Genomic DNA, 20,009 nt, shown 5'->3' with positions numbered 1-20,009 from the left:
CTTTACTTATGTATGAGAAAAATAAACTTCTGTGTTATTTCATATTCTGTTACTTGACGTTTTCCATCATGGACAGTCAAATCAAATCTTCACTGCCACAGCCCGTCTGAAGAAAGGCTAGTCACAGAAGGGCCAAATGCTAGCATGGCCCGTGCGCCAATTTCCTCACCACTACTTATGGGGGTGGCTGCTTCTCCCAGGCTTGAGATGACAATTGCAAAGGCTGTTACTCCCGGAACATCTGCCTGGAAAGGACGCTGATGACTATCTCCTTCTATTCCTTTGTTTTCTTAATAAGGCAACTGCGCCACAGGGAAGCCAAAGGAATGGCCAAGGACCAACAACCTGTCACGACAGGGCGAAACCAGAACTAGTCCTCCAGACCCCGACAGCCAGACAGTTTCCACTAGACACTGCTGCGGCGGCCAAAAAACACAACCCAAGTCACCAAGTCTAACTCAAGTCTTCAACAGAAACACGTATTAAGGGACAAACAGATCAAGAAGCATTTATACTAGAGGGAAAAGTGAACTCTTCCCTCTAAGAATTCAGCCACAAAGACAAGACTGATCTTTTCGAATGACAACTAAGAGATGCTAACAGGTATATTATGTCTAAAGAGGAAAGCACCCTCTGTTCAAGTGCCCGTGGTAGTTACCTCGGCTTCACTGCTATCCGGAGGAAGGCAAATGTGAGTGATGTTCAGACCAGCCTGCAAAAGGAACACAAAGTTGTTCTGTCACTGTGAGAGAATGTAACATCAAAAAATTAGATGAATTTGTAGAATTCGACAATCCTCACCTCCTCTGCCAAATTCTGGTTTATTTCCTGCATCAAGTTATCATCACCTGCCTTTGGAGATGGGAGTAAGAAGGAGAATGTAACAGCAACAAAAACATCTTGACAAAGCATGAAACGTAATACAGAGGCTAATTTTGTGATTATAAATTATCCAATTTATTAGAAAGAGAAGGAAATGCAGAATCTTATTGCTCACAGAAGGAGACTAATAGCTGGTATTTATTGACATATCAATTCTCAGCTTTCAAATTATGTTATTTTTAAAAAGTAATAGCCCTCCTAAGGCTCATGTAGCCACCCAGCCAGCACCCTTTCTAAAGGGTGTTTGGACACCACGGACAGGGCTTTAGGTGACTTGTCCGTACCTGGAAACCCATCAGCAAGCAGAATCCCAGGAGGTCCAGGCTTAGATCACTTTTCTTTCAACCTTCTGGCTTGCCTAGCTTTGTAGGGGATGTGGAGACAGACCCCAAGAACGCAAGTGACTTGAGCATAGCTCCACAGTCTTGAAAATCACAGCGCTGATGGCATTCCAGGCTGCTATTCTGACACATTACACGCGTGCCAAAATGAGGTGGCGGCCCACCTGCTGTGCTGTGTGAGCTTCCAGGCTTGGCTCATCTCCTGACTGCTCTGCACCTGTTACCCCATAGGGGTGCCAAGAAGGAGGGCAAACAGCACCAACTACAGTTGGGAACGAAGGGGCCACAGTCAAGAGATGTACATGAAATGCCAAGTCCTTCTGACATGTATTGACGTGTGGCCCTTCAGGCTTATGGCAGGCTTTACCAGGTTTCGTAGTAAGATCATCAAGCCTCCTTCTTCCACAGAAACAAAGGGGGAACTTTTCCCCTTATCACGTTCAAGTCACATCTGATAAGCATCTCTGAGCACATATGGACACAATAATGTCCTATGTAACACAACTGATGTGGGTGCCTACCTCCTAACCTCTCAAAGCAACTCACAAAAGACCCATTCAGGCAGGGAGGTAACTAACCAGTGACCTGGTAGAAGCAAAATGACCAAAGGAAGAGGGACATGACCATATTTTCATCTCTGCCCTCTCCTCCCTGTGAAGACCACTTTTGTGACAAGAAATGCCCTGGTCTTCTGCAGACAATTCTCTTCTACATTGAAAGGCATCCTAAAAGAGGAGCACGGAACCATGGTCTCAGCTTACCTGAATAATAGCAAGCACCGGCTTAAAGGTAGGGTTTTTTTCTTGCAATAAATTCAGAACCTCTTTTGAATTCTGAATGACTTCTCTGCATTGAGAAAGAAAACCAACACATAGTCATGTCTTTGTTAATGACTAGAAAGGACCGATCCAACACATATTCCTAGAAAGTTCGTTCCTGTAAGTGAAAATAGTTAGATGACATAAGGATGCGCTCCAAGCGTGGGAAGTGTGGCGAGGAGGGGCAGGATAACCATCTTGAAGTACAACACAGAGTAAACTGTGACCATCTGATTTTAAAAATAAGCAGAGGCGTGCAAACTAGATGTAAACAATTATTTTCCAGGGGTGAATTCTCTTGTATTTTCCAAGTTGGCTATAATAAAACCGTTGCGTTTCTTTTTAAATAATCCCCTTCCTCCACCCACATCCATCCCTAGGGGGTCCCATGGGGACTGCAAACATTGGTGGGGGGAGGGTAACAGAGACTGGGGAGGGGGCTTGCTGTCAGATAAACGGGTGGGTCACGGAAAAATCCTAGGTCCCAGAATTCAAAGGAATGTGAAGGGAGAGGGTGGGGAAGAAAACAGAGGGGAAGGGAGGGGGAGGTTGGAGGAAGGGTTGCGGGGGAGGGAGAGGAAAAGGGCAGTGGGGGAAGAGAAGGGTGGATGGGAACGGAAACAGTAGGGCTGCATCAGAATATGATACTCTCCCCAGGCCTCTTACGGAGAGAGCCCGTCAGTCCTCGGGGCGCCCCGCCACCCAAGTCTGCATTTGGACTTCCTAAAAGTCCCAGCAGGTGCCATCACCACCTGAGTACCACCGGTGGGAGGAGGACAAGGGGTGCCAGCCTAGGCAGGGCAGCCCTAGATGATGTGGTACAAGTCACATGCTCCTTCTGCAGTCTTCTGGGACGAGCGATTGCAGACTCCTTCACCCCCATCACTGTGACGTGGTCCTCACCTGCATACGAAGTTGGCTTTTCTTCTCTCATGATAACAGACAAAAGGTTCAGCCGAGGCAGTACCCAGGCCCTGTGTTAAGACCGTCTCTAAGTTTTGTTTTCTGTCTGACAGGGTCTTAACGTGCACCGAACAGCTTCCAAAAACTACAAGGTGACGTTCCGGCCACACAGTATCAGTAGTACATGGCTGAGGGCACAAGGGCATTGCTCAGTTTCGCCCAGTTGTCAAAGAAGCTGCTGAGCACCCTGGAGGAAGTTGCTCTTCCGTAGGCAGAGGAAAAGAGAGGGGTGCTCAGGAGACAGAAAGGCTTCAAAACTCAACCAGGATGAGCCTTCCCACCTGCCACTGGGCTACCCGAGGCAGAATAGGGAGGCACGCAACTGTACGTGGCCTGTGAAGATTTTCGTCTGTTTTGTTTCTAAACAGTTGGCTGAAGCAACTTAATTCTCCAAGAAAAAACTGTATTATTGTGTTGAATAACTGAGACTATGTGAAAGTTTACAAATTGCCTTATAGGGGCGCCTGGGTGGCTCAGTTGGTTGGGCCACTGCCTTCGGCTCAGGTCATGATCCTGGAGTCCCAGGATCGAGTCCCGCATCGGGCTCCCTGCTCGGCAGGGAGTCTGCTTCTCCCTCTGACCCTCCCCCCTCTCATGCTCTCTCTATCTCATTCTCTCTCTCAAATAAATAAATAAAATCTTAAAAAAAAAAAAAATTGCCTTATAAATGAACACTAAAATCTCCTGTCCCATAATGTGTGGCTGAGGGCCACATGCCACACTGTTGCCCTGCCTTTCATGACTGTTAATTTGGGCTGAGTGGGTCCTCCTGCCTGGTTCTGGAAGTCACTGGAGCGTAGGACCCAAGTGGTTTTTGGCAATGTGCTTGAGGATCACCTGGGCAGCTTGTAAGAAGCAAGGTTTCTGTGTCTCACCCCAGAAAGTCAGATTCGACAGGGCTGGGTGAGGCCCAGGAACGTGCATTTTCAACAAGGGAGCCAGGGGACTCTTAGGCTTGGGTAGAGGCAAAACAGCCATGCACCAGGACGTGGGCCTCCAACGAACCTGCATGATCAGTTTACTGAATCTCTAATCAACTCCAGTAGCCTCATCCGTGAAACAGGTGTCCTATGGCTACCCTAGGACACTAAAAAATACTCATTTGACACCAACAGTTTCCCCAAAAAACTGTTCATAGCCTTGACCACCACCCTCAATAGCGTGAAGGGACCAAACACTTCTATAAAAGCACAAACCTGTCACCAACAAAGCAAATAAAGCTGGCCAGTTCTCCCCACCTCTTGTAAGTGTGAGGTTTCATTCTTTGGGGTTATTCATGATTCCTACAGTGACAAGTAAAGTAAGCACGAAAGCAGTCACCAGGCTTAACAGATCTAAAAAGTAGCATAAATGTTTCTAATCAGAGATTTTCTCACTCCTGGGAGAAAAGCTGCCTTGTCAATTTCCAGCTAGAAGGAATGTGTGACTCTCCAGCCAGGCTGTCATGTGTCATTACTGAAGAAGATTGTAAGAATTTATAATGTAACTAGTAGATTAAAGTATCTACTACTGGAAAAGACTTCAATTACCTCCATTTTGACCTTTAACTTTTTTTTTTTTAAGATTTTATTTATTTATTTGACAGAGAGAGAGAGACAGTGAGAGAGGGAACACAAACAAGGGGAGTGGGAGAGGGAGAAGCAGGCTTCCTGCCCAGCAGGGAGCCCGATGCGGGGTGCGGGGCTCGATCCCAGGATCCTGGGATCATGACCTGAGCTGAAGGCAGACGCTTAACGACTGAGCCACCCAGGCGCCCCTGACCTTTAACTTTCTAATTGATGAAATTCTTTCTTCCAGCTTATCTCTTAACTCAGGCAAAAGACTTGGAAGGCAAAGCATCCCTAGATGGGGGGGGGGGGGGGGGGCCCAAACCACCCCCTCAAGCAATAAGGACTGCCCTGGGCCAGCAAGACCCCACCGGTGATTGACCCCAAGACAATGACCCGACCTTGACCGCCCACCTGCCTGTACCCACCAACCTGAGTCCCACATTTTCCTTATATAAACCTAGAAGTATTTTCAGCACTTGGGAGACAGTTTTTGAGATATTAGTCCACTATCTTCCTGGTGTTGGCCTCACTGAAATAAATTTCCTTCTTGTCTCACCCCTTGTCTCTCTGCCTTTGGATTTTGTCAGCGGTGAGTAGCTGAACCTGCTGGTCTGGGACCTTAGAGGCAGGTGCTCTCGCATGCCGGCGCCCAAGTTACACTAGCACTCACTCTACAACAAGTTGGTCTCCCTTTGGCTGGGAAATAATGTGTCCACTGGGCATAAGCCTGCTGGAATAATGACCTCATTTCTCAGTCTCCCTTGCAGCTAGCTGTGGCCACGCCAGAGTCTCAGAGGCAGCCGCTGACAAGGTTATTTAAAACTACCAATTTAAGGACATCCCTGAATGCAGAGCCCCTTTATTGATTTCAAAGGCAAAAGAGGTACCAGTGCACACACAGGGTTAAAATTTCCAAAACAGTGTCTTCTAAGGACAGCCATCAGTATTCGGAGAAATAGCCCAGGCTGAAAGCACCACAGAGCCGTTTAATAAACCTACAGCACTGGTAATTTCGTGGATACATTCAATATAATAGTAACAGTAGTATGGACACAACTGAGGATGGTTTGGATGACTGGGTACTTCCTATGAACACTTCCACTCATTTTCCTCTTTAAGAGAATTCAGAGCGTGAGCTGCACATGGCATCGGCTAGAGAGCGCATTTCCCGGTTCACCTGTGACTGGATGGGCTCATGACATTAACTGCTGGCCAACAAGGTTGTGAGCACTGGCCAGACGGAGGCGAGGAACGTGCGGCTAAGAGAAAGATCCACCAGCACCCTGGCCCCCTTTCCCTCGTGCTGGCTGGGAGGCAGGTGCTGGAGCAGTAAGCAGGCATCATAGGGTCATCATCCTACCTTCCCTGTCTGCCTCCCTCTGGACGCTAAGGTCCACAATACTTGGCGGTATCTTGATTAAAGCAGCCTAGCCTGCTTCCTACTCATGCACAGGGCTGATCTGGGAGCTCGAATCTTATTTGCTGTGTTTCACCCAATTTCAGATACAGAATGAAAGACATGTCACTGTTTTACAAACCCCTAAGAAAGAAAAACAAGCTGGCAGTTAAACTATGGCACAATCTTTTCTTCACAAATGGTGTATTCTGTTAAGTATTAAAAGAATTTTTAAGACTGATTTAGACATAGATATTTTGTTTGCCATAAACCACTCGTATGAGCATAAAAAGTAAAACTACCAAACTGAAACATTCCTAAAACTTCTTCACATTCAGGATATGACTCTTCTGAGTGACTTAAAAAAAAAAAAGTATTTAAGTAATCTGTATACTCAGCGTGGGGGCTCGAACTCATGACCCTGAGATCAAGAGACGTGCGTTCCTTGGACTGAGCCAGCCAGGCACCCCAAGTGACTTTTTTGATTCAAGAGTCCTTGACGGCAGTTTCTTTTTTTCCCTCCATTCAATATCACCCTCTGTGCCATCAAAGGTGTTAGTGATGTGGCATTTTTTGAAAAACCGTATCACTCTTGTCCCTGAGGTTTTCCTTAAATTCCTGACACCCATTCTGCAAGTTTTCTTGTTAGAGCTTTCTCAATTCTACCAGGTATCACTGGGCAGTTATCAGAAAAAAACAGAAATCATTTCATTTCCTAAAATAGCCCTTCCATGACTTGTTGATGGAAATGTTGGGGATTAATGGAGAAATTAGAGGTCACTACGCTTTTGAGGGAGCTTATTCATTCACTTTTCTGGCATATTTCATGAAATTAAAAAACAAAACAAAACCTAACATACACAGATTTGTGGATGTCTATCCTAGGTGACTCCTAGCTAGGCCCACCTCCCTATTTCCTCCAGTCCTCGGGGAATCTCTTGGAGGAAAGTTTTGTTAGATGATGCACATAAGTCAATTAAGTTACAACAATATGCATGGCCAGGTTCCCACAGGTACAGGCAATGACAAATAGGCGATGACTGTCACATGACCAACAGCAATTGTCAGACAATCAATTAAAGCCTAGTTTTGGAGATATTAAAAAATATGCCTTTTAGGATTAGCAGAGTATAGTGATGTCCACAACAACTTTTGAAACTGGTGATAATGGTTCCCATTTTGTATATGAACAGAGATCAAACAGCTTGCCCCAATTCTCACACCTAGGAAGTACTGGAGTCATATTGCAAAGCAAAGCACCTATTCCTTAACCATAATCCCATGAAGCAGTAATTCATTGTACAACACTTTCTCTTCTTAGTTTAGAACAGAAGGGCCAGCAAACTTTGACACACCAGGTTAAAAACAGCTTTTTGCACTTTTAAATGGTTAGAAAAGGGGCACCTGGGTGGCTCAGATGGTTAAGTGTCTGCCTTCGGCTCAGGTCATGATCCCAGAGTCCTGGGATCGAGTCCCACATCGGGCTCCCTGCTCCTTGGGAGCCTGCTTCTCCCTCTGCGCCTCTCTCTCTCTCTCATGAATAAATAAATAAAATCTTTAAATAAATAAATAAATAAATGGTTAGAAAAATCAAAATAATAACATTTTGTAGCATGTGAATATCATGTGCAATTCAAATGTCAGTATCCATAAATAAAATTGGCCTTTGTCATTAAAAAAATTATGAAAATGTTTTTTTCCTCACATAAAAGTGCCTACATAAATAGCTTCTATTTTGCCTACTGCCCTGCAAAACCTACACTATTTACTATCTAGTCCTTGGCAGAATTGCTAACCCCTGGCTTAGAATGCTCTAAAATAAATAAATAAATAGCCAATATTTGTGGAGGTCTTGCTATGACAGTTCCTGGGTTATGCATTTTGTACGTGTTCTCTCACGCGTTCCTTTCCGGAACCCTGTGAGGTAGACTACCACTCCCCCACGGGAGTGCAGGAATTGAGACTGCCGCCAGGGCCAGCAGGATCCTGACCCAGGCCCCCAAATGACCATTCTGCTCATCTCTAAGTCAGGCAATGAAAAGAACATTCATGAATACAATCTACAAATGAACCCAAATCTTGAGCGATGCATTCACCATCATGTCCCAAGTGGCCACCCTACACATGGCACTCTTTCCAGGAGGAAGCATCTAGCAGTGAACAAGAGACAAGGCCGTGGCCCCACAGAGCTTTCATTCCAGGGAGGTTGGGGGAGACAGACAATAAATGAAGAAGAAAGTGTCAGGTAGCCGTTAAGAGCTACCCAGAAAATAAGAGGGGGATGGGGTGGTGATTTCTGCCTCCCATACGGTCTTCAAACCCTGACCCACTAAGGGGAGCTCAGCTGTACCCTGGTGAAATTCTAATGACCCGAAGAGAGGCCTTAAGTACTCCTACATTCCGAAAGAAGACAAGATAGTTTAAGCAGAAGGCTCCTTAGAGTCATCGGCTACACCATAAAGGGCTTTGGGAACGGAGGAGGGAAAGGCAATTACTTTCACAAGGAGGGACAGAAGGAAAAAGGAAGAGGATGTGAATGGATGGAGAACAGCCTACTCAGTGACAAGGCAACCTGGAACCAGGAATCCTCCCTGGGGGTGGAGAGGCAGGTAAGGGCTTTCCCGGCACGTCCAGGTTTGTCCTGAGTGCCTCGCTCCACAGGTTTAGTTCCCCAGTGAACCCACTTCTCCAGGAAGGGCCATTCAAGGCTCTTCCTGCCCTCTCTCCCACTGAGGAACAAGGAGGGGGTGCGGGTGGGGGGAGGAGGGGCACAAGTGGCGTCTCCGGTGGGGGGGGGGGGGGGGCAGGAAAAGGCTGGGCCCAGAACTCCCGCAGGTCATCTCTGTATCGGGCGAGAACTTTCTATACGCAGCTGCGCTGGGGACTCCCGGCCCACCCGTGCAGCGATGGGGGGCACGAGTGGGCCCGACTCCTCGGCCGCATTCTGCCTGTTGTCAGGTGGGCCCGGCTCCACGTTAACGCGCCCAGAAAATGATCATGTAACTCAAGAAAGCACGCTTCCCCACCCGCAGGAGGCTGCGGCGTTGCGGGCCGCGGAGGACCGCGCAGGTAGGCGCGCGCGCCCGGCCAAGGCCGCCTCTCCCGGGCCCGGGGCCGCCTCACGTCCCCCGCCCGGCCCCGCCCGCGGCGCCCCGCCTCCTCCGCGCTCCCGCCCTCCGCCGCGCCGCCCCTTCCCCGCCCCGCCGCGCTCGGCGCCGTTGCATCAGAGCCGGCCGGGGTGGCGCACGTGGAGCGGGGCGCGCGGGCTGGGGGCGCGGCACCCGCCGGGGATGCCCGCGCCCGCGCCGGCCCGGGCGCCGCCGTCCCCCGCCCCGCACAAACTCCCGCCCTGCGATGCCCACGCTCCCCCCGTCAGCCGCCGGGCGCCCCTAGCAAGTTAGCACCAAGCACTCCGAGCCGGAGCCCGGCGAAACACCCGCGGGGAGATGGGGGGGCCGGGACCTCACCGAGACCCGAGCGCCCCGGCCGCCCCACCTCCTGCGGCGCCGGAGCGGCGGCGAGCGCCGGACACTCACCTGACGATCGAGTCCCGCGCCGGGGGCGCCTGGCTGCCCTGGCCGCGGCTGCTTCCGACTTGGGCGTCCCGCAGCCGCCGCTGCCCGAGCAGGCCCTCCCCGCCGCCACAGCCGCCGCCGCCGCCGCTGCTGGCGCGGCAGGGCGCTCGGAGGCGGAGCGGCGGGCCCGGGGGCTGCTGCGGACGGCGGAGCCCGCGCAGGAAGAGCGGCAGGCGCGCGCTCATGGCGCCGGGGCGCAGGCGGGCGCCGCGAGGCGGCGAGAGCGAGGGGCGGCGGGCCCTCCGTCCGGGCGGGGATGTGGCTGCGGAGCGCAGAGAGGCGGCGGCGGCAGGCTCCCCCGGAGGGTGGCGGGGCGGGCGCCGGGCCAGGGAACCGGCTGGCGGGTAACGGGCCGGTGTGGCAGGAAGGACCGGCACCTTCCTCCTCAGCCGGAGCGGGAGCCCCTAGGGGGCCCTGCACCTAGAGGCCGTGACGTGAAGAGGGCGGGGGCCTGCGGGACGCGGGCTGCTCCTAGTGGCCTGGCCCTCGGAGGCAGGCTTTCGGGCCCTCCGTCGCTGCTGGGAATCTGACGAGCGAAGAAAATCGCAGGAGGGTGGGGCGGCAGGGCGGCCTCTGGTCCAGCCCAGAGAGAGGGTACATCCTCCCTCTGCCCACGATGCTGAAAAACCCTGCCCCAGGTGGGAGTTTGCTTCCCGGAAGGCCACTTGGCCTACCCCAGGCTTAGATACCCGGGCTTGGATTTGTTCAGGCTGGAGGTGATCTAGCAGTGAAGGATGCGTGGGTCTTGGAGTTCAGAGGCTGACTTGTAGCCTTGGGCGAGTTAATCTTCTGTGAACCTCAGCTGCCTGCACAGTTAAAACGAGATTATCGATACTTTGTTTATAATCTTATCAGGATTATAATTCCCAAGTAAAGCGGGAATAAAACTAGTGCAAACCCCAAACACCGGTTTTCCAGTAGCTAAACACTGTACAAAGTACTGGAGTGCCATTTCATTTAATCCTAATAAATGTATAGATCTTTCTGGAGTCATGATGAGGTTACCCTCTGATAAACCGATCCTAAAATTGAAACTATGTAAATTGAAACTGCATCGAATACTCCTAACCTACTGAACATCATAGGTTGTTAGCCTAGCCTACCCTAAAAGTGCTCAGAACACTTACTGTAGCCTATAGTTGGGCAAAATCATCTAACACAGAGCTTGTTTTATAATAAAGTGTTGAGGGGCGCCTGGGTGGCTCAACTGGTTGGGCGATTGCCTTCGGCTCAGGTCATGATCCTGGAGTCCCGGGATCGAGTCCCGCATCGGGCACCCTGCTTGGCAGGGAGTCTGCTTCTCCCTCTGAGCCTCCCCCCTCTCATGTGCTCTCTCTCTCATTCTCTCTCTCTCAAATAAATAAATAAATAAAATCTTTAAAATAATAATAATAATAAAGTGTTGAGTATCTCATGTAATTTATTGAATGTTGCACTGAAAGTGGAAGAAAGAGTGGTTATATGGGTACAGATTGGTTGTCAGTATATGGGTTGTTTACCCCTGTGACCACGTGGCTGACTGGGAGCCTCCTCTGGCTACAAAACTCCCCAGAATGAGGAGAGCATACTGCTGTGTATTGATAGCCCAAGAAAAGAAAAAGTCTGGTTGCAGTTCCATATCTACTGAATGCTTATTGCTTTCACACCATCATGAAGTGGAAAAATCGTAAGTTGAACAGTTGTAAGTCAGAGACTGTCTGTAATGTGTTGAATATTGTCCTGACTTTCAACCTGGGGGAAATGGATCCAGAGAGGTCATTTGTATGGAGGTTTGCCTGAGTCAAATGATCATGTTCTTAATCCTTTTTTTTTCTAATCCCCTTTATTTATTTGAGAGAGAGAGAGAATGAGCAGGGGGAAGACAGAGAAGTAGATTCCTGCTGAGCAGGGAGCCCCATTCGGGGCTTGATCCCAGGACTCCAGGATCATGACCTGAGCTGAAGGCAGACAACCAACCAACTGAGCCACCTAGGCGCCCCTGGCCATGTTCTTAATCTTATACTATTGCCTGCAGTTTTCATTACAGGGTGATGGCCTCATTTGACACAATTTGACTTTGTAGGGTAGGGGAATACTTAACATTGCCACAACCCTGTGAGGTGGGTATTACTACCATTTTATATTGGAGGAAACAAAATCACAGAAGTTATGCCTTGCACAAGCATATGAATATTGGAAAGGAGACTTGAGTGGTTCATTCACCTGCTGCCAGTGATGATCTTGGGCAAATCATAAACCCTTTGGAGGCTTGTCTCATTATAAATTGGCGGCCATTCATTTAGCAGACATTCATTGGACACTAGTGAACATGCACAACTGGTCACCAAGATGAAAATCACCCAGTCCATGGGGAGTATATGGGAGATATCTGCATCTTCCTCTTAATTTTGCTGTGAATCTAAAACTACTCTAAAAAATAAAGTCTTAAAAAAAATTACCCAGTCTCTGTTCTCAGGAAGTTCCAATGGTAGCTCCGCCACAATAGTGACAATTAGCGGGGCGCCTGGGTGGCTCAGTCGTTAAGCGTCTGCCTTCGGCTCAGGTCATGATCCTGGAGTCCCAGGATCGAGCCCCACATCGAGCCCCACATCGAGCCCCACATCGAGCCCCACATCGGGCTCCCTGCTCAGCGGGAAGCCTGCTTCTCCCTCTCCCACTCCCCCTGCTTGTGTTCCTTCTCTCGCTGTGTCTCTCTCTGTCAAATAAATAAATAAAATCTTAAAAAAAAAAATAGTGACAATTAGCTACTCCACCTAATGAGTGCTGACAATAGTGATATTTAAAATCACAGTGGAGGGCGCCTGGGTGGCTCAGTTGGTTAAGCGACTGCCTTTGGCTCAGGTCATGATCCCGGAGTCCTGGGATCGAGTCCCACATCGGGCTCCCTGCTCAGCGGGGAGCCTGCTTCTCCCTCTAACCCTTCCCCCTCTTGTGCTCTCTCTCTCGCTCTCTCTCTCACTCTCTCTCTCTAATAAATAAATTTTTTAAAAAATTAAAAAAAATAAAATCACAGTGGAGACCACATATTGTATGATCCTAATTACAGGAAATGCCCAGAATAGGCAAATCTGTAGAGACAGAAAATACATTAGTGGTTGCTTAGAGCTAGGAGTAGGGGGAATGGGGAGGTGATAGCTAATGGGTACAGTTGATGAAAATGTTCTAAAATTAATGGTGGTGATGGTTGCACAAATTCATTAATGTTCTGAAATAATTGAATTGTACACTTAAAAAAAAAGATTTTTTAGGGGTGCCTGGGTGGTCCAGTCAGTTAAGCATCTGTCTTTGGCTCAGGTCATGATCCCAGGGTCCTGGGATCCAGTCCCACACCAGGGAGCCTGCTTCTCCCTCTCCCTCTGCCCCTCCCCCACCCCCGCTTGTGCTCTCTCTCCCTCTGTGTCAAATAAATAAATAAAATCTTTAACCCCCAAAATTATTTATTTATTTGAGAAATAGAGCAGAGCGTGCAAGAGAGAATACGAGTGGGGAGAGAGGGGCAAAGGGAGAGGGAGAAGCAGGCTCCCTGCTAAGCCGGGAACCTGACGCAGGGCTCGATCCCAGGACCCTGGGATCATGACCTAATGCGAAGACAGATGCTTAACTGACTGAGCCACCCAGGCGCCCCTGAATTGTACACTTTAAATGGGTGAATTGTATGATATGTGAATTCTATGTCAATAAAGCTGTCCCCCCCGCCCCCCCCCAAAAAAGGCTTGTGAGATAAGGTGTTGGGAGTGCTGGGGTTTAACTGTTCTGGAGGAGAATTGGAGACAACAAAGGATCTGATGCTTGAGCTGAGTGGTCTTTAAAAATATATATACTATTGGGCGCCTGGGTGGCTAAGCGACTGTCTTCGGCTCAGGTCATGATCCCGGAGTCCCGGGATCGAGTCCTGCATCGGGCTCCCTGCTCGGCAGGGAGTCTGCTTCTCCCTCTGACCCTACCCCCTCTTGTGCGCGCTCTTTCTCAAATAAATAAAAATAAAAATCTTTAAAATATATATATATAAATATACTATTTATTTATAATCTACAGAGGAGCATAAAGTAAAAAATAGAATCACTCATAACACTATCACTGAAACATAACAATAATTTCGATCTTATTTGAAATTATTTTATAAAATTGCAACCATACTATATATATGTATATGTATGTGTGTGTGTGTATATATATATATATATACATATATATATGTCTCTTCTTCACTTACTATATATCTGATTTAATGATGTTAGAAAGGAGAACATTTGAAAAAATGGTTATATATTATAACCTATTTTGTGGGTAGACCATGATTTATTTTACCTCTCCCTGTTGCTGGTTGTATTATTTCCAGTTTTCGATGTGACAGTGCTGCTGTGAATATCCTTTCATTCATTTGTCAGTAGCTCTGTAATGAGATCCTTCTGTGCGCTAGGGAAGAATGGGAAGAAGGTTGACAGGAAGGGGGTGGAGGGTGGGGGGTGTCACTGACCTCTCAGTCATCCTTTGCTGAAGCAGTTCTCAGAAAACTCAGAACTAGTAGTTGTTAAACTGAGAAAGAAATAGTACAGTACAGAGAAGTGGACAATAACATAACATCTTCATATTAAAGGGCAACCCTCCTGATCATCCTGAATTGCAAGGAAATTACAGCAGTTTTAGGAATTCCATGGCTCCGCATGGCACAGTAATTTCCAAAGAAGACTTCTCAACATTTAATTAAATAATCTGTATGGGTGGAAATTTGAATAGAAAAGATTAAGTTAAAAAGGTCACACCTAAGCCAAACTAATGAGGAACCACAAAACTAACTTGTTATTGGAAATCCCGGATATTGAAATCACTTAGACTCTATGTATGTGCAGCAAAGCCATTTTGGATAAGGCACTTTGGAGACTGTTCTCAGTCATCAGCAGAAGCCTATGGCGATCCAGGGCGCCTGGGTGGCTCAGTTGGTTAAGCGACTGCCTTCGGCTCAGGTCATGATCCTGGAGTCCCGGAATCGAGTCCCGCATCGGGCTCCCTGCTCGGCAGGGAGTCTGCTTCTCCCTCTGACCCTCCCCCCTCTCATGTGCTCTCTCTCTCTCAAATAAATAAATAAAATCTTAAAAAAAAAAAAAAAAAAAGAAGCCTATGGCGATCCATACCTCTGAGGTGACACTCTGTATCTGTAAAGTAGATGATATGTTCAAGTGTCATAATGTCCCGTACCTAGAGACACATTGTTTTTTTTAACTGAACTAATATATTTTTTAAAGATTTTATTTACTTACTCATTTGACAGAGAGAGAGTACAAGCAGGGGGAGTAGCAGAGGGAGAGGGAGAAGCAGGCTCTCCACTGAGCAGGGAGCCTGATGCTGGGCTCGATCCCAGGATCCCAGGATCCCAGAATCCCAGGATCATGACCTGAGCCGAAGGCAGATGTTTAACTGACTGAGCCACCCAGATGCCCCGAATTGAACTAATATTCTACTTTCTAATCTTAAATAATTTTAGGTGAAAATGAGTTGCTATTTTTAACATTGAGGTAATAAAACACTTTTTGAATCAGAGAACCATGAGTTGTAATAAGTGCTATTAAAGGAGTTAGATCTTCCACTTTGCTTTGACCGTGAAATAGTGAAACAAAACAAGGGGGGGACATTATGTATATGACATGTAGGACCATTTAATAGCACATGATTTCTTTATAATAGTTGCTGCTTAATTAAACTCTATTAGGGGCACCTGGGTGGCTCAGTCAGTTAGGCATCGGGCTTCTTGCTCAGCAGGGGGCCTGCTTCTCCATCTCTCTCTGCCTGTCGCTCTGTCTGCTTGTGCTCTCTTTCTCTGTCAAAAAAAAAAAAAAGGGCACCTGGGTGGCTCAGATGGTTAAGCGTCTGCCTTCGGCTCAGGTCATGATCTCAGGGTCCTGGGATCGAGTCCCACATCGGGCTCCCTGCTCCTTGGGAGCCTGCTTCTCCCTCTGCCTCTCTGTCTGTCATGAATAAATAAATAAAATCTTAAAAAAAAAAAAAATCTATTATGATTGTGACCTTAATATGTAATTAAAAAAAATTTCTTTAAAAGGCCTAGGACAACAAATGTCTGTGCTGATCAAGCCAGTTAAACTATTTGCGTTGACTTCTTTGAATCCTGATGTGTATGATATGCAGGCCTTGTCTTCTGTTCACTTTCACTTCCTCATGAGCCTGATCCTGAAGTCAACACAACCTGAGCCCAAGGTGCTCACATTCCTGAAGAAAGGGATTTGGGTTCTTGCATGCTCATAATGCACACTTGTGTGACCAAAGAATAGGAGAGAAAGATTTATGAAACTAAATTTAGGATACTTCATCCCAGGTTTGTTTCATAGGGATCATTATCTCATTTTGACAGATACATTGGAATCCATTTACCCAAAACTCAAATATGTATTAGTCTGCTTAGCAAAAGTCAACCATGCTCAAAGGAAGGGACTCCATTATGTTGAAGCCTTTAAAAATTCACTCACTAATGTTCTTCCCCTAGTGGATGGAGATCATTTCGGTGCACTTTGAGATGACGTTTGGACATAAGTCAAAGAAATTTCATTTTCAGCATAAGGAATATGCACGTGAAATTAAAATAATTTTTATACATAAGAGTGCATTTGCTCTATACCAGGTTCTATGCTAGGCACATAATTAAGGAGTCAACTGTGAACCCGTCTCACTGAGTTTATCATGCACAACTATCCACTAGAACACAGGCATGTGAATGGAAAGTTACAAGTATGATAGTTCAAAGTCTTTTAAGAGTACCACAAAGAGGCACCTTCTGGGGCACCTGGGTTGCTCAGTCGGTTAAGTGTCTGCATTCGGCTCAGGTCATAATCCTGGAGTCCCAGGATCAAGCCCCACATCGGGCTCCCTGCTCAGTGGGGAGTCTGCTTCTCCCTCTCCCACTCCTCCTGCTTGTGTTTCTGCTCTCGCTAACTCTCTCTCTGTCAAATAAATAAATAAAAAATCTTTTAAAAAAATTTAAAAAGTGTAGTGAGGACACTTGGACTTTTCAAGGGTCAGGACAGATTTCTGCAAAATCTACATTATTACCAACCAGCTCTGCAGGTGAGGCCTGGCTTGGAGATACTTGATACATGTATCTTTAAGTGCAGCTGATGCTTTTTTCTTTTTCTTTTTCTTTTTCTTTCTTTCTTTCTTTCCTTCTTTCTTTCTTTCTTTCTTTCTTTCTTTCTCTTTCTTTCTTTCTTTCTTTCTTTCTTTCTTTTTTAAACGTTGTATTTTATTGTATTTTAAGATTTTATTTATTTATTTGACAGGGACAGTGAGAGAGGGAACACAAGCAGGGGGAGTGGGAGAGGGAGAAGCAGGCTTCCCGCCGAGCAGGGAGCCCGATGCAGAGCTTGATCCCAGCATGTTGGGATCATGACCTGAGCTGAAGGCAGACGCTTAACGACTGAGCCACCCAGGCGCCCAGCTGATGCTTTTCTTTGAATAAATTCCTAGATGTATAATTTCTGAGTCAGAGATTTTTGATGTTATTGATCCCTATTACCAAATTCATTTCTGAAAAATTTATACCAGCTTATATTCTCATTTGGCTAGGAGTAACCATCTTTCTCTAACCTTAACAATATTGGATAAATAAAAATTTTTTTTCTATGTCACAGAATTGTATCATCGTTCTGAGACAACTCTCTTTTATTTTGCATTTCTTCTTGCAGTGTATTAGTCTTATTCCAGGCTGTTGCTGCAAGGACATTTGTATAGTCTTGGAAGATACAGGATCTCCCTCTGGGGCAGAGGACAGATATGTTTATTGTCCAAAGATAATGGCTCCCTCCAGATGCAAAGGTGGGACAGGGACAGGCTAGTAGCCCTTTATGACTGAGGATTCCTTTTTTTCTTTTTTTTAAGGATTTATTTACCTATTTTAGAGAAAGAGAGAGAGAGCATGAGCAGGAGGGGGAGCGGCACAGGGAGAGGGAGAGAGGGAGAATCTCAGGCATGTTGGGTTCCCTCCTGCTCAGTGGGGAGTTTGTTTCTACCTCTCCCTCTACCACTCCCCCTGACTTGTTCTCTCTCTCTTGCTCTCAAATTAAAAAAAAAAAAAAAAAAGCAGCAACAGGTACAGCAGACTTTCTTTGACATTTTTTAAATAAATATTTTATTTGAAAGAGAGAGAACGTGCGCGTGCGCATTAAGCAGGGGTAAGCGGCAGAGGGAGAGGGAGACGCAGACTCCCCGCTGAACAGGGAGCCGAATGCAGGGCTCCATCCCAGGACCCCAGGATCATAACCCGAGCCGAAGGCAGACGCTTAACCAACTGAGCCACCCAGGTGCCCCTCTATGACATGTTTTATGTTAAGAGCCTTTATTTTCTATCTACAACATCTGCATGGAAGTACTCCATGGCTGCTTTAAATTGACTGATAAAGTCTATGATGGAGAACAAAGGAACAGTCTCCCCAAATGTTAGAGCAAGTCACCACGTTTTAGGGTGATTTCTGCCCTTAGAGTTCCTCAGATCTCACAGAGTTGCCTTGCCAGTGTCCAGGCCCAAACAAGCCAGATTTTTTTTTTCATTTAAAGAAGCTGGGAATTGAGATTTTTACGTTAAAACTTTTTCAAAATGTGCAAGCGAGGTTCAGCGTCTGGGCCAAGGTCTTGGCGTGAACGGTTCTATGAGGACCCCGTGGAGAGCTATACACTGGCATTCAAACACTAGGACATCTGGGAGCTTGTATTTGCCCCACAGAGCAGATGATTCGCTCACCATCCAAGCCTTGTTCTTTTAAATTCAGCTGAATAAACATGGTTTTAGAACTAATGAAGTAGAACTGCTTGCTTCTTTTTTTTCCCTATTGTGTGATGGTGTCTAAACCATTGTCAGGAAAATCAAGCTTTATTGTTTTTCATAGATAAAGTGGATTTTGCTCACGGGCATGCACCACCGTTGTAAAGTAGGCAAGTTTGTCTTTTGGCACCAAAACATCTCAGCATTTTGGGCTCTCCCCGTCTCTCTCACCTGACTTCAACCCCACCGCTGCACTCTTGGTTCTTCTTGGCTGTCCTCACATTCTCAAAACCAGTTCTTGGGAAAGGTGTTCTGTCTAAACTCTAGAGAGGGGCCTGATCATCTGACTCTCCCGTGACCATGTCGATTCTTGGTTGAAAAGGTCCCTGGAAATCTCACACACAGTAAATATCCCTGGAATCCTATCAGCCAAGAAATGGGAAAGGGGCCTATAGGCTTTTCTCTGCCCACCCCATAGAAATCCCAAGATGTTGGATTTCTGAGGGTGGTTGCTGCAATTTTAAAAAGCAAAGTAGACCCCGTTGTTTTTCTCGTATTTTGTGCTCATACAAGTTTTTGACTCGATCTATTCAATCATTAAATATTTATGGAACACGTACAAATTGTCAGGCAATGTACTGAGCTGGTAAAAACATTTCCAACTTGGGGCGCCTGGGTGGCTCAGTCATTTAGCGTCTGCCTTCGGCTCAGGTCATGATCCCAGGGTCCTGGGATTGAGTCCCACGTCGGGCTCCTTGCTCAGTGGGGAGCCTGCTTCTCCCTCTCCCACTCCCCCTGCTTGTGTTCCCTCTCTCGCTGTGTCTCTCTCTGTCAAATAAATAAAATCTTAAAAAAAAAAAATTTCCATCTCAAGGGGTCAAATGAGTCACGTGCTAAATTTTAGAATATTCTTCCAAAAAGAAATTTACGATCTCCTATAAAAGAGTTTTTCTGGGCTCTGAGCTCAGCGGGGTGTCAGCTTGAGGATTCTCTCTCTCCCTCTGCTCCACCCCCCCATCCCCGGCTCATGTGCACTCTCAAATAAATCTTTAAAAAAAAAGTTTTTTTTTTAATTTTTACCTCTGAAACAAATAATACATTATATGTTAAAAAAAAAAAAAGAAGATAGCTGGAAGGGAAGAATGAAGGGGGGAAAATCGGAGGGGGAGACAAACCATGAGAGACTATGGGCTCTGAGAAACAAACTGAGGGTTCTAGAGGGGAGGGGGCTGGGGGGATGGGTTAGCCTGGTGATGGGTATTAAAGAGGGCACGTTCTGCATGGAGCACTGGGTGTTATACGCAAACAATGAATTATGGAACGCTACATCAAAAACTAATGATGTATGGTGATTAACATAATAAAAAAAAGATTTTATTTATTTGACAGAGAGAGAGAGAGAAGGAGCACAAGCAGGAGGAGCTGAAGGCAGAGCAGGCAGAAGGCAGAGGGAGAAGCAGGCTCCTCAATGAGCAAGGAGCCCGATGTGGGACTCGCTCCTGGGACCCTGGGATCATGACCTGATTGAACCAAAGGCAGCTGCTTAACTGACTGAGCCACTGAGGCGTCCCTAAAAAAATTCCTTTTAACAAAAGAAAACTTAACAAATGTTAATACTCATGTTTAACAGCTGTGTTTATAGTTCATTACAAGCCTGATTTTTAAGATTTTTCTGTCCCCTAAGGATTTATGTATGGAATTTACATAGGGCATGGTTTTT

At 46.8% G+C, this 20,009-nt stretch overlaps 1 protein-coding gene across 4 annotated transcripts in view; it reads right to left on the bottom strand.

The window, feature by feature from the left end:
• Nucleotides 1-10,036, bottom strand: part of MTHFD1L (methylenetetrahydrofolate dehydrogenase (NADP+ dependent) 1 like) — a 186,104-nt gene extending 176,068 nt beyond the window's left edge. For 2 of the 4 annotated variants that reach the window (XM_064598226.1, XM_064598224.1), the window contains exons 1-4: nt 9,487-10,036; nt 1,985-2,069; nt 802-852; nt 659-712 (exon numbers count right to left, since the gene is read on the bottom strand). In XM_064598226.1, the coding sequence (XP_064454296.1) occupies nt 659-712; nt 802-852; nt 1,985-2,069; nt 9,487-9,710 (414 nt within the window). In that variant the 5' untranslated portion in view covers nt 9,711-10,036. The remainder of the gene's footprint in view (nt 1-658; nt 713-801; nt 853-1,984; nt 2,070-9,486) is intronic. The other 2 variants (XM_064598227.1, XM_045865742.3) reach the window with 2 other exon arrangements.
• Nucleotides 10,037-20,009: the final 9,973 nt, after the last annotated feature.

This window comes from Mirounga angustirostris, unplaced genomic scaffold, assembly GCF_029215605.1.
Source record: "Mirounga angustirostris isolate CCGP_5_RB_7025 unplaced genomic scaffold, mMirAng1.0.hap1 SCAF_8, whole genome shotgun sequence".
Taxonomy (NCBI): domain Eukaryota; kingdom Metazoa; phylum Chordata; class Mammalia; order Carnivora; family Phocidae; genus Mirounga; species Mirounga angustirostris.
This window is presented reverse-complemented; position numbering and strand designations above follow the sequence as displayed.